This window comes from Pteropus vampyrus, unplaced genomic scaffold (genome assembly GCF_000151845.1).
Source record: "Pteropus vampyrus isolate Shadow unplaced genomic scaffold, Pvam_2.0 Scaffold116, whole genome shotgun sequence".
NCBI classification, from domain to species: Eukaryota; Metazoa; Chordata; class Mammalia; order Chiroptera; family Pteropodidae; genus Pteropus; species Pteropus vampyrus.
Genome location: NW_011888897.1, coordinates 1765813 through 1778904, shown reverse-complemented (window position 1 = coordinate 1778904; position 13092 = coordinate 1765813). Strand labels below are relative to the sequence as shown.

Genomic DNA, 13092 nt, shown 5'->3' with positions numbered 1-13092 from the left:
CCTTCCTTCCTTCCTTCCTTCCTTCCTTCCTCTCTCTGTCTCTCTCTGTCTCTGTCTCTGTCTCTGTCTCTCTTTCTTTTTTGATAATAGCCATCCTAACAGATGTGAGGTAATATTTCATTGTGTTTTGACTTGCATCTTTCTGATGATTAGTGATTCTGAGTACCTTATTGTGTAATTGGCCATTTGTATGTCTTCTTTGGAAAAATGTCTATTCAGATTCTTTGCCCATTTTAAACTAGGCTATTTCCTTTTTCACTCTTGAGTTGTATTAGGTCCTTGTGTATTTTGGATATAACCCCTTACCAGATATGTGGTCTGCAAATATTTTCTCCCATCTGGTAGGCTGCCTTTTCATTTGGTTGATAATTTCCTTTGCTGAACAGAAGATTTTAGTTTAATGTAGTCTCACTTGTTTATTTTTTGCTTTTGTTGCTTTTGCTTTTGGTGTCAGGTCTTACATTCATGTCTTTAAGATTAAAAACTTTTTAAAGTTCATTTTTGTGTGTGGTCTAAGATAGGAGTCTAGTTTAATTTTTTTTTTTTTTTTACATGTGGCAATCTAGTTTTTTCCAACACCATCAATTGAATAGATTATCCTTTCCCCATTGTATACTTTTGGCTCCTTTCTTACATATTCATTGACTATATATGTGTAGGTTTATTTTTGGGCTCTCTATTCTGTTTCATTAATCTATGTGTCTGTTTTTATGCCAATACCATACTGCTTTGATTATTATTGCTTTGCATTATATTTTGAAATCAAGAAGCATGATGCCTTCAGCTTTGTTCTGTTTTAAGATTGCTTTGGTTATTCAGGGTCTTTTGTGATTCTATACAAGTCTTAGGGTTATTTTTTTTTTATTTTTGTGGAAAATGCCATGGAATTTCTATAGGGATTGCTCTGAATCTATAGATAGCTTTGGGAGACATGGACATTTTACAATATTAATTCTTCCAATCTGTGGTCAAGGAATAACTTTCCATTAATTTGTGTCTCTTTCATTTTCTTTCATCAGTATTTAAAATTTTCACTGTGTGGATCTTTTACTTCCTTGGTTAAATTTATTTTTAAGTATTTTATTCTTTTTGATGCTATTGTAAATGGAGTTGTTATTTTAATTTCTCGTTCTGATAGTTTGTTGTTAGTGGATAGAAACTCAACTGGTTTTTGTACATTGACTTTGTATCCTGGTGGCATCTTTAGGGTTTTCCATGTATAATATCATCCACAGAGAGAGACAATTTTACTTCTTCCTTTTTGATATGGACGCCTTTTATGTTTTCTTACCTAATTGCTCTGGCTTTGACTTTTAGTACTATGATAAATAAAATTGATGAGAGTGGGCATCCTGTCTTATTCCTGATCTTAGAGGAAAAGTTTCAGCTTTTCACTGTTTAGTATGATGTTAGCTGTGGACTTGTCATATATGGCCTTTGTTATGTTGAGGTACATTAACTCTACACCCAGTTTGTTGAGTTTTTATCATGAAAGGATGTTGAATTTTGTCAAATGCTTTTTCTGCATATATTGAGATAATCGTATGATTTTTATCTTTCCTTATGTTAATGTGGTGTATCACATTGATTGATTCACGGGTATTGAACCATCCTTGCAGCCCTGCGATAAATCCCACTTGATCATGATGTATGATTCTTTTAATACACCGTTGAATATGGCTTGCTAATATTTTGTTGAGAAATTATTTTCCATCTGTATTCACTGGGAATATTGACTTGTAATTTTCTTTTCTTGTAGTGTCTTTATCTGGCTGTGATATCAGGGAAATTCTGACTGTGTAAAATGAGTTTGGAAGTGTTCTCTCCTCTTCTATTTTTGTAGGAGTTTGAAGAGAATTGGCATTAATCTTCTCTAAATGTTTAGTAGAATTCACCAGTGAAGGCATCTATCTGGTCCTGGACTTTTGTTTGTTGGGAGGTTTGTTTAGATTTTCTTTTTCTTCATGACTCAGTCTTGGTAGGTTGTATGTTTGTAGAAATTTATCTATTTCTTCTTAGGTTGTCCAATTTGTTGGCATATAATTGTTCATATTAGTCTCTTCTGATTATATTTGTGTAGTATTGTAATGTCTCCTCTTTTACTTATAATTTTATTTATGAGTCCTCTCTCTTTTCTATTGGTAAGTCTAGTTAAAGGTTTGTTTATTTTGTTTATTTTTTCAAAAAAACAGCTCTTACCTTCATTGATCTTTTTAGTCTCTATTTCATTTATTTCTGCTCTAATCTTTGTTATTTCCTTCTTTCTACTAACTTCGGGCTTAGTTTATTCTTCCTATTCTAGTTCCTTGAGGAGTAAAATTAGGTTGTTTATTTGATATTTTTCTTTTTCTTTTCTTTTCTTTTATTATTATTTATGCCTACAGCACCCCATCTTCCTAGGTGGTCTCCCATCCACGTACTAACCAGGCCCGACCCTGCTTAGCTTCCGAGATCAGACATTGGGCTTGTTCAGGGTGGCATGGCCGTAGGCCATGGACCGTGGCTCAACTAGAGTGCCAACCCAGGACCTTCTGCTTCTAAAGATGTGCTAACCGCTACACTATGGATTACGTCCTTTTTCTTGTTTTTTAATGTATGTATTTGTCACTATAAACTTTCTTTTTAGAAGAACTGCTTTTGCTGCATTCCATAAGTTTTGGTATGTTGTCTTTCCATTTTCATTTGTCTCAAGATATATTTTTGATTTCTCTTTTCATTTCTGCTTTGGCCCATTGTTTCTTCAGAAAGATGTTTCCTTATTGATTTTCTGTCTGGATGATCTATCTGTTTTTGAAAGTGGGGTAGAGAAAACTATTTAATCTTGATCTAATGTACAAACTTGGCCAATATTTTTAAAATAATGATTAAAAATATTTTTCTTTTGAAATATAGATTCAAGGAAATTGCAAAGATAGTATAGAGTGGGCCTGTGCACTCTTCATCAGTTTCCTATAATGGTTTCATTCTACATAAATATAATATGATATCAAAACCAAAAAATGTATATTGGGACAATGTATGCATATAGTTTTGTGTCATTTTATCAGTCCTTAGGTCGAGCAATGTCAAAATCATTGGCAATCCAGAAAAGCACAGTTCAGTGAAATGATAGGGGCAAAAACCAGACTGGAATTGGAGAGAGTGGAAGGAGAGGAACTGGAGACAGAGAGTGTAATCAATTATTTTAAGGAATTTGCTGCAAAAGAAATAAGACAAGCTGTTGGAGGCACTGGAGTCAATAGAAAAAAATTTAAGACTAGAGAGATAAAAACATATCTATATACTGATGAGAATTACATAATAGAGAAAATGATGATGGTGAGTGAAAATTGGGGAGAGATTGAATCTTGGAAACAGAAGTAAGTTATCTATGGTAACAGGCAGGCAGGCAGAGTACAAGATGCTGGTATTTCAGTAAGTGTGGTGGTAGAAATGTGTAGAAGTTCTCTTCTAAATTCTTTATTTGTTTTGGTGAAATAGAACATAGGTCATCAGCTAAGAGTGTGGATGAGGAGGGATGGGAGGATTAGGAGAGAGAAGGAATTAAATATTCATCAAGGAAAGCGGGATAGAGAACTGATTAGGGAATTTTGATTTCCTGGGAGCATTAAGGGTCCACTTGAGAATCATGACCATGAATTAAAAGTGAGATGGTTGACTTTTTCGAAATAAGTTTGCTGCCAGAACACAGGTGTCATGAAAACCACCACTAAATCAAAGCCAAAATGGGAAAGGAAAAGACTCATATCAACATCACTGTCATTGGACATGTCATTTCGGGCAAATCCACCACAACTGGCCATCTGATCTACAAATGTGGTGGGAAGGACAAAAGAATCATCAAAAAATTTGAGAAGGAGGCTGCTGAGATGGGGAAAGGCTCCTTCAGGTATGCTTGGGTCTTGGATAAGTTGAAAGCTGAAAATGAGTGTGGAATCACCACTAATGTCTCCCTGTGGAAATTCAAGACCACCAAGTATTATGTGACGATCACTGATGTCTCAGGACATAGAGACTTTATAAAAAATGTGATTACAGGTACATCACAAGCTGACTGTACTGTCTTGATTGTTGCTGCTGGTGTTGGGGAAGTAGGTATCTCCAAGTATGGGCAGACCCATGAGGATGCCCTTACGCACTGGGTGTGAAACAATTAATTGTTAGTGTTCACAAGATGGATTCCACTGAGCTGCCTTATAGCCAGAAGAGATACGAGGAAATCGTTAAGGACAGTTGCAAGCCCCCATCCTCAAGTGATCCCTTCCATTTCTGTCTGGTGATTGACAGGCTCTTCAACCTTTAGGTCAGCCTTATGAATTGCCTTCTATCTATTTACACCGAAGGATAAAAAATGATAGTGAGAATAGCACAGGATGCCAAAAGGGGAATGACCAATAAAGATTGAAAAGGGCTCGGGGCTACTTAAGACAAACTGAGACAACTTCATAAATTGCTGCAAAAAAATCCACTTTATATTAAATTGTGTCACAAGTAATGACCTCTCCTCACCTAATGTATTCTTCATTTTAGTTATTACATTCTTCATTTCTGACTGCATTTTTCTTTTTAAAATAATTTTTATTTTTCATTTACAGTTGGCATACAATATTATTGACTACTTTTAAAAATGTTTTCTCCCTCTTTTTTTATGTTTACTGTCTTTTTGTTGAAATTCTTACTGAGTTCATTTACTCTTCCCCTAAGTTCATTGAGCATCCTTACAACCAGTGTTTTGAACTCTGTATCTATTAGATTGCTTGCCTCCGTTTTGTTTAGTTCTTTTACTGGAGTTTTGTCTTGTTCTTTCATTTGGACATTTGTGACAAGTTTCTTTGTCTCCTCATTTTGGTGGCCTCCCTATGTTTGTTTCTATGTATTAGATAGATCTGATACATCTCCTAGTCTTGGCAGGGTAGCCTTATGTAGCAGGTATCCTGTGGGGCCCAGTGGCGCAAACTCTCTGGTCATCTGAGCTAGATGCTCTAGGGGTGTCCCTTGTGTGAGCTGTGTGTGTCCTCCTGTTGTAGTTGAGCCTTGATTGCTGTTGGTATGTCAGTGGGTGGACTGTCCCTCAGGATGACTGGCTGTGGGGATTGGCTGTGACTACAGCAGATGAGTTGTTGTATGGGGGCTCTGGTGCCTACTGAGTTCACTGTTTGGGTGTGTTGTTTGTGGAGCTAATTGGGTGGTGCTCTGGTGCGGTCTGAAGCCAGGTATGTTGGTGCTGGGGCCTCTTGGGAAGGACACCGGTGCAGGTCAAGGTCAACAACTGCTTGTGCCTGGCCCAGGGCCACCTGGTAGGACCTACAAAGTGATCTGTGGTTCGTAGTTGCTTGAGGTGGGCTTGGAGGCACCTGAGAGAGGCTATGCTGCAAACCAAGGCCAGCTGCCACTAGTACCAGGCTAGGGGATACTTAGCAAGAGGTACAGGGCACACTGAGGGCCCACTGCTGATCATTTGGGGTTTGTGGACCTTTTAGAAGTTTTAGAGAAGTCCACAGCATGGGTCAAGGCCAGTCACTTGTGAGTCACAGCCGCTGAAAAAGGTATGCTAATTGGGTGAGTTGGGTCCTCAGGGAATCACCAAGGTGGGTGAATTTGATGGGGACTAGATTTGGCACCCATCTGTGCCTGTAGGCTGGGTTGGGAGAGGGACAAGAACAGGAAAAGAATAATAATGCCCACCTGCCGGCTCTCTGGGCTCAACAAAGGAAACCTTGCTTCTCCAGCCCCCGCTTTGAAGTCAGACATTTCAGTTCCTCCCATCTGTCTCTAGTGCTTTTCAAGCTGCAGCCCAGCGCTGGAGTTCAGAGTGCGTCTGTCAGTAAGTCAGACAGAGGGATGTCTGGGACTCTTGCAGCCTTCCATCTCATCTGGACAGAATTCTTGCTGATTATCACAGCTGGATGTTGTGGGGAAACTTCTTTCTGGCACAGGTGGTCAGGGCTGGAGAGCCTGGTGTGGGGCTTGCTTCTTAGGGGGTACCTCCACAGCCAAGCCACAAGTAAGTATGGGACCAGCCCATTTAGCATCTCCTACCAGCCTTGTTGTGGTTTCTTTTTTGTATCCTTGGTAATAAGAGTTCTGTTCAGCTAGTCTTCAGGTTGTTCTCAAGGGTGATTGTTCTATAATTTAGTTGTAATTTTGATGTGACCATGGGAGGAGGTGAGTATGGTGTTTACATACTCCACCATCTTGACTAGAAGTTCTTATCCTCAGTCTTCATCTTGACTCATAAGCAACATTTGCCAGATCAATCAATTGATCACTCTTTCGCCTCGATGCAATTTCTTTCCTTGGTTTCTGAAATTCTGAACTCTCTATGTTTTCCTCTTACCTCAGTGGTAACTGTCTTAGTCAGCTCAGGCTGCTATAATGAAATACCATAGACTGTGTGGCTTAAACAATAGACATTTATTTCTCACAGTTCTGGAAGCTGAGAAGTCTAAGATCAAGGTGCCAGCAGAATTGGTTCTTGGTGAGGTCCCTTTCTCTGTCTTGCAGACAGCCACCTCACTCTGTGTTCATATGGCCTTTCCTTGGTGCATATGTATGGAGAGAGATCTTCTTCTTATTATAAGGGCACTAATCACTCATGAGGGCTCCACCCTCATGACCTCATCTAAATCTAATTATTTCCCATGGGCCCTCACCTCCAAATACTCTCATGCTGGGAGTTAGGACACCAACGAATAAATTTCTATAGGACACAAACATTCATTCCATAACAGTCACTATTTCTAATCCTCTTTTGCTGATTTTTTCTGTTCTTCCAGATTTTTAATACTGGCAGGCCTCAGAGCATGATCCTTGGTCCTTTTTTCTATTCAACTTCTCTCCTTTGGTGGCCTCATTTAAGCTGTGGTTTAAACATCCATTAATTGCCTATTGATGACTGAAATTATAGTTTTAGCTTAGACTTTTCCCCTCAACTCCAAATTTCTACATCAAATAACCTATTTGGCATCTCTCCTTGGGTATCTAATAGACATATATTTGATGTTTTGAACACACAGAATAGTTATAACAATTGTTTTAATGTTCCAGTCTGCTAAATCTTATATCTATGTCAGTTTTGGTTTTGATGGATTTTTCTCCTCATTATGGATTATATTTTCCTGCTTCTTTTTGTGCCTCATATTCTTTGATTGGCTGCCAGACTTTGTGAATTTTATCTTGTTGGTTGTTGGATATTTTTGTAATTCTATAAATATTCTTGAGTGTTGTTTTGGGACTCAAGTTACTTAGAAACAGTTTGGTCCTTCAGGGTCTTGCTTTTAACATTTGTTAAATGGGACAAAAGCAGCATTTAATGTAGGGTAAATTGTTCCATACTACTGAGGCAAGAGCCTTCTGAATGTCTTATCTAATGCCCCATGAATTCTGAGGGTTTCCAGTCTGGTTGGTGGGATCGGGCACTATCCTCAGCCCTGGCGGTTGCTGGAGACTATTCTCTCTAGTCATCGTGTGCAGCTTTACTCTCCATGCTTGAATCATTTTCTCACATTTAGGTGAACACTTGAGGAATCTCTCGCAGATCTCCGGAGTTCTCTAGGTGTGGCTTTCTCCTCTCTGATACTCACTCCCATGAGCTCTAGTGGCTTTGGTCTCCTTGCCCTTTTGGCTCTGTCTCTTCAATTCAGGGAGTCAACTGAGCCCTACCTGGGTTTCTCCTTTCAGCTTGTCAGTTTGGAAACCCTCTTAAGGCAGTAAGCTGGGGCAATCATAGGGTTGTCTCTCAGTGATCATAGTCCTTTGTTACCTGAAGTACAATGTTTTGAAAACTATTGTTTTATGTATTTGATGTTTTTGTTGTTGCTGTTTGCTTGTTTCAGAAGGGAGGGTAAATCTGATCCCTTTTACTCTATCTTTGCCCTAATCTACTAGGCATTTGAGAGTAACATGTCCAAAACAGAACTCCTCATGTTTTTCATCAAACCTCTTGTAATCTTTTTCATCTAGTTGATTTATTTCTTTTTCTCATCCTGCTTCCTCCAATATTTGCTCCATCAGGAACTCTTTTGGCTCTTCCTTCAAATTTTATCCATAATATGACCACGACGCATCACCTTCACTGCTCCCACCTGGTCTGAGCTACCATTACATCTTACCTGGATTACCATAATTGCGTCTTAACTGGTCCCCTTTATGCTCTTTTCCACGTATATTCTAATCTCAATTCAGCAGCCAGAGCGAGCCTTTCATATTGCTCGGCACTGGCTGCCCTTGCAATTTTTTAATGGATCAAGCATGTTCTTGCCTCAGGGCCTTTGCCCTGGCTGTTCCGTCTTCCTGGAATGCTTATTCCCTAGATGTCTGAGTATTCAACTTTCTTTAGTCTTTGTTAAATGTCAGTCTTCTCAATGAGATTACTCCTTTAAACATTTTTTAATTAAAAATATTATAATGGAGCTCTATCTATTTTTTTTTTTTTAGAAGACAAAACATCTACATGGTTCAAAAATTGAAAGAGCAAAAGAGTGTATAGTGACGACTTTTCTTCTCACTCCCGTTCTCCCCCAGAGACCACCATTGTTTATTATATATCCTTCCAGTGATATTTTACTCATATAAAACCAATACATACCCACTCTTTTTTATAATGGTAGTATTTTATACATGCTTTTCTGCTTCTAACTTTTTTTCATTTGTCTGTCTTAGAAATTGACTGGCTACAATGTATTCCATTATTTGGATATTTCATAATTTACTTGAAACTTTGGTAGTAGACCTTTCAGAATTCAGGATTCTAATACTTTGCTATTGTAAACAATGCAGTGATGACTATCCTTGTACATATATAGTTTATCTCATATGTGAGAATATCTGTGAGAAAGATTCCTAGAAGTGGAGTTGCTGGGTCAAAGGTATGCACATTTGTAATTTTGATTACATGTTGCCAAATTGTTCTCTTTTGAGTTTGTACCAATTTACATACCAAAAAGCAATGTATGAGTGACTGTCTTCTTTGTCTTCACCTGCATTATCTTTGCCAAATTTTTTTTTTTTTTTTACAGCAGAAAAGAATAGCTTTATCAGAAGTGATATTACACTTCCAGACGTGGAAGCATACCTTAGAAAGAGAAGAGCACCTCAAAAGGCTCAAGGACTCAAGGGCCTATCTTTGCCAATCTTATAGATGAAGAGGTGCTATCTTAATTTAAATATTCTCCTTATGAGTTAGGTTAAGGCTTAAAGCCCCAAAGCAATTCATATTGTCTTTTCTGTCAATTGTCTATTCATATGGCATTGGCTTTGTCTTTATTTTTCTACTCCAGTGCACTTGAAGGATAAAATACACATGACTTTGGGAGAGGGGAATGGGAACCTGGAAGGTCAGAGCAGTCATTGGACTCTGCTGTGTCACCTTTGATGGTCATAATAAGGACAAGGATCTTAAAAATCTTAAATTTGCCAGGAAACTTAGACATAATATAGTTCAATTTTCTAGTTTTTGTTTTGGTTTTTATCCCCTCCATCTCCTCCGCCCACTCCACTCCCATTTCTATTAGAATCCTGAAGGTACTTCACTTCTGAAAACATTTCTAACCATTAAAAAAACTGCAGTCAACAGTTATGCTTTTGTGTAGACTATGTGAAAAAATTTCCTGTCATTTCTCCCTGTACAAGTCCACACTCCTGAAATCCACAATCCTGACATCTAAAGTATAAGTGCTCTTAAAAACTAAAAGTGTTTTAATAAGTTTGGCACCAACATTTATGCAGTGGCAAAACCTGACTTGAACTGATGGGTTGCAATTTGGAGTCTTTATCTCACACATGTGAACATGCAGATGTTTTTCAGAAGAATTACTTATCAGTTTTATTATAGGATACTGCCGTAGACCCTGCTGGGGACATTACAAAACAATATATTACATTATTGAAATCTATAAAATCTTGAAAGGCACTTGGCCCTGAGAGTCAGATAAGGGATTGTGGACCTGCGTTTGGACTTAAAAACTTGTCATTACTTGGGAAGTTGTTAATGCTGCATTGGTATTAGATTCAGGCCTGTGTGTGTTGGTCCATGTAAAGTTATTCAAACAAGTCCAGAAGAATCTGTTGTGCAATGACATCATGATAATGTTCTAGTGTAAATACTTATATGCTTATCCCACATTTTGCGTCCTTCTCTGGCCTTTAAATGTATCTTAAGAAATATAATTACTTAGAAATATTGTTAATGATTCAACTTGGAAACAAAATTTTCACATCACTTCTCTCTTAAGGAATATTTCAAAATTGGAGCTGTTAAAAAAGCTGTTATATTTGCAGCTATGTATATGGGAAAATCAGGATTTTCTTCATATTATATAATCAAAACAAATATAGAAATAAATAATCTACAACCCTAACTGTAAATGTGTGCATAAACTTAATTGTTCTCATTACCTTCTTAAGTAAATATTTTAAATATGGCCTTACTAAATATTTTTATATTGATTAAATATTGCTCTTAACTCATTTACACACTGGAATTTCTCATAAGATTTTATTTGGAAAGAGTTTTATTCAATTACCCAATAGTATAAAAATGAAAGAGGAGAATGATAACTAGAGATTGTAGAATATATCTTCTGCAATCCTTGGAGGAAAGAAAAGTGACCTTCGGGTTGTTTCAGGTGAAGAACGTGGTGGATGGGATTATAGAAAAAAATTTATTTCACAAAGTGTCTTGCTGCATCAGTGATTTTAATATGGATTCTTAACAGTTATAAACAAATAGTCAGATAATTTTTTTTTGAATACACTGCTTTCTAGGTTCTGACTTAGTGAATTCTGGGATCAGTCTTCCTCCCCCATCTCTTTCTTGATCCAGTCCACGTAGTTGAGTAGTTTGGTGTAGAAGCCATACCCCCTGCTACACCCGATGCCCCAGGATACGATTCCCGTGGCCACCCAGCGGTCATTCTCATCTTTCACTGCAAAGACCCCTCCACTGTCGCCCTGACATGCATCCTGCTTTTGAGTCGGATCCCCAGCACAGAACATGTTTTGAGAAAACACATCCGTCCTTTTTTTATTCTTGAGCCATATCTCACATGCCTTTCGGTCAGCTATAGGCAGACGGACAAACTTGAGGTCATGAGCAAGCCTATCCTCCATTATCCCAAAGCCACTGACATAGCCCATGAGGCCCTTGTCATAGAAGGTCTCATTGTCAGGGAGGCAGATGGGGAGGAGGCTGGGGCTCAGAGTGACACTATTTTCCAGTTCGAGGAGGGCGATGTCCCCTTCAAAATTGTGAGACTCATCCTGGCGGTAGTCTGGGTGGATGCTGACCCTGCGGACAGGGTGGTTTGCAAGTTTTGTGATCTCTTCCACATTTATATGGCCCAGGAACACATCCAAGGTGGCATTGTTTTGTGCACTGTATTCTTTGGGGTAGAGGGTGTGGGCAGCCGTGAGGATCCAGCGGTCGCCCAATAAGGCTCCACCTCCGCGCCCGTGGATATTGGTGAACGCCTGCCAGGGGAAGTTGCCCATCTTGGCTTTTTGCCCTCCAATGATGCGCTGCTTCTGTTCCACAGGGTAGACGGGTTTCCCGCACACTGGAGAAGAGAGACAGTGAGGGCCAGGACAAGTCAGCCCAGGCCTACCCCTCTTCCCCTCTGTGATCAGTTAGTTCCCCTTTCATTCCTACTTATTGGCTCTGGGCCTTTTTCCTTTTCTCCTCCCATTCCAAAAGCCTCATCCCTGGCCTATTGTCAGCTTCTTCTCCTTGTTCTTGTTTATTTCTTTCTGGGGGTTTTTTCTGGTTGTTTTTATTTCCTGATTTCCCATCTGCTCAGTGAAAATGCTGGAATGTCAGGACCGCTCCAGTTCTCTGGGTCCCTCTCTCCTTTTCTCCTGGGATGTTGCCTCTCCTTTTCCCTTACTCCTCATGCCTAATTTCAACTTCCAGCTGGAGTGTCTCTCCACTCGCTTTGTCTCCATTCTCTGGGAATGCTTTTTCTGAGGCCCTGCAGAGTTGCAAAAGTCACTGAGGATGGCCTGAGAGGGTTTCCACTCACCTGGCAAGCAACGAGGCATCAGCTCTCCTTCCTGTTCATTCTTCCAAATGCCTTGGGCTGTGCATGTATACAACCCTGAGGGAGAGGGGGCCGTGATCAGGTTGGGAGGGGGTAGGCAGGAAAAGCAGGTTGCAGAGGCCAAAGAACACTGAGTGTGTTGAATGTGGAAAGAGGAGAATCAGAACCAGCATGGACAAGGATCAAAGGAAAGGTTAAAATATATCAGGAAGGAGTATCAGAAGTGTTAAGAGGCTCCATTCATATATTTTTGTTTTAATATATGAAAATATCAGAATACTTAACTATATGTTCGTTGTGATCCCTATTTGTGAAAATAGACACAAAAACTGGAAGGAACATATCAAAATCTCATCAGTGACTGTATCTTGGTAGAAGGATTGTAAATAATAATGGTAGCTACATTTTCTGATTGCTGACAATGTGCCATGCTTGTTGCTAAGGACTTTATCTGCACTATTTCATTTAAGTACCACAGTGACACTTGCAGGTATGCATTATTATCCTAGTTTTATAGATAAAGAAACTGAGCTTAAATAATTTACACAAAACCACATATCTTCTAACTTCTAGAACTTAGATGCAAAGTTGGGGTTGCCGGACTTCAAAACCCAGCTTTTAAGTAATACCATATATAACCTATATATATATAATTTTTCATTTTTGTATGTTTCAAACTTAGAAAGCATATGATTTCTTTTATTTAAAAAAAGTTTTAAAAATGCCTGTAGATGAATTTGAGAGTCATTTGGTAAAACTAAATGCAAAAAACTGCAACATAGCAGCCTGAGTGGGTATGTGGGGAGAATGCAGGGGGAAGTCCTAGTGATACACCTGTAGTGGTGGTGGTGGCAGTGGTGCTGGTGATGATGGTAATGGTGGTGATTGTGCTGGTGTTGATGTTGTTGGTAGTGATAATGGTATTTTTTTTATTGGTAGTAGTGGTGATGGTAGTAATGGTAGCAGTGGTGGTATGGTGGCGGTGGTAGCAGTGGTGAACCTGGTGGTGATGGTGGAGGTGGTGGTGGTGGTGTAGGCGGTGGTGGTGGTGGTGGTG

The 13092-nt window shown here is 39.0% G+C and overlaps 2 protein-coding genes and 1 pseudogene across 2 annotated transcripts in view; 1 reads left to right on the top strand and 2 right to left on the bottom strand.

Annotated features, from left to right (window-relative positions):
- C1S (complement C1s) overlaps positions 1-13092 on the top strand; it is a 28932-nt gene that overhangs the window by 12475 nt on the left and 3365 nt on the right. The window contains exon 13 of the mRNA XM_011365798.2: positions 5351-5357. Within this exon, the coding sequence (XP_011364100.2) occupies positions 5351-5357 (7 nt within the window). The remainder of the gene's footprint in view (positions 1-5350; positions 5358-13092) is intronic.
- On the bottom strand, positions 2376-2491 carry LOC111743615 (annotated as a pseudogene).
- Positions 10675-13092, bottom strand: part of C1R (complement C1r) — a 9717-nt gene continuing 7299 nt past the window's right edge. Inside the window, 3 exon segments of the mRNA XM_011365801.2 lie at positions 10675-11555; positions 12018-12112; positions 12852-12898. Coding sequence (XP_011364103.1) covers positions 10789-11555; positions 12018-12112; positions 12852-12898 — 909 coding nt within the window. The 3' untranslated portion in view covers positions 10675-10788.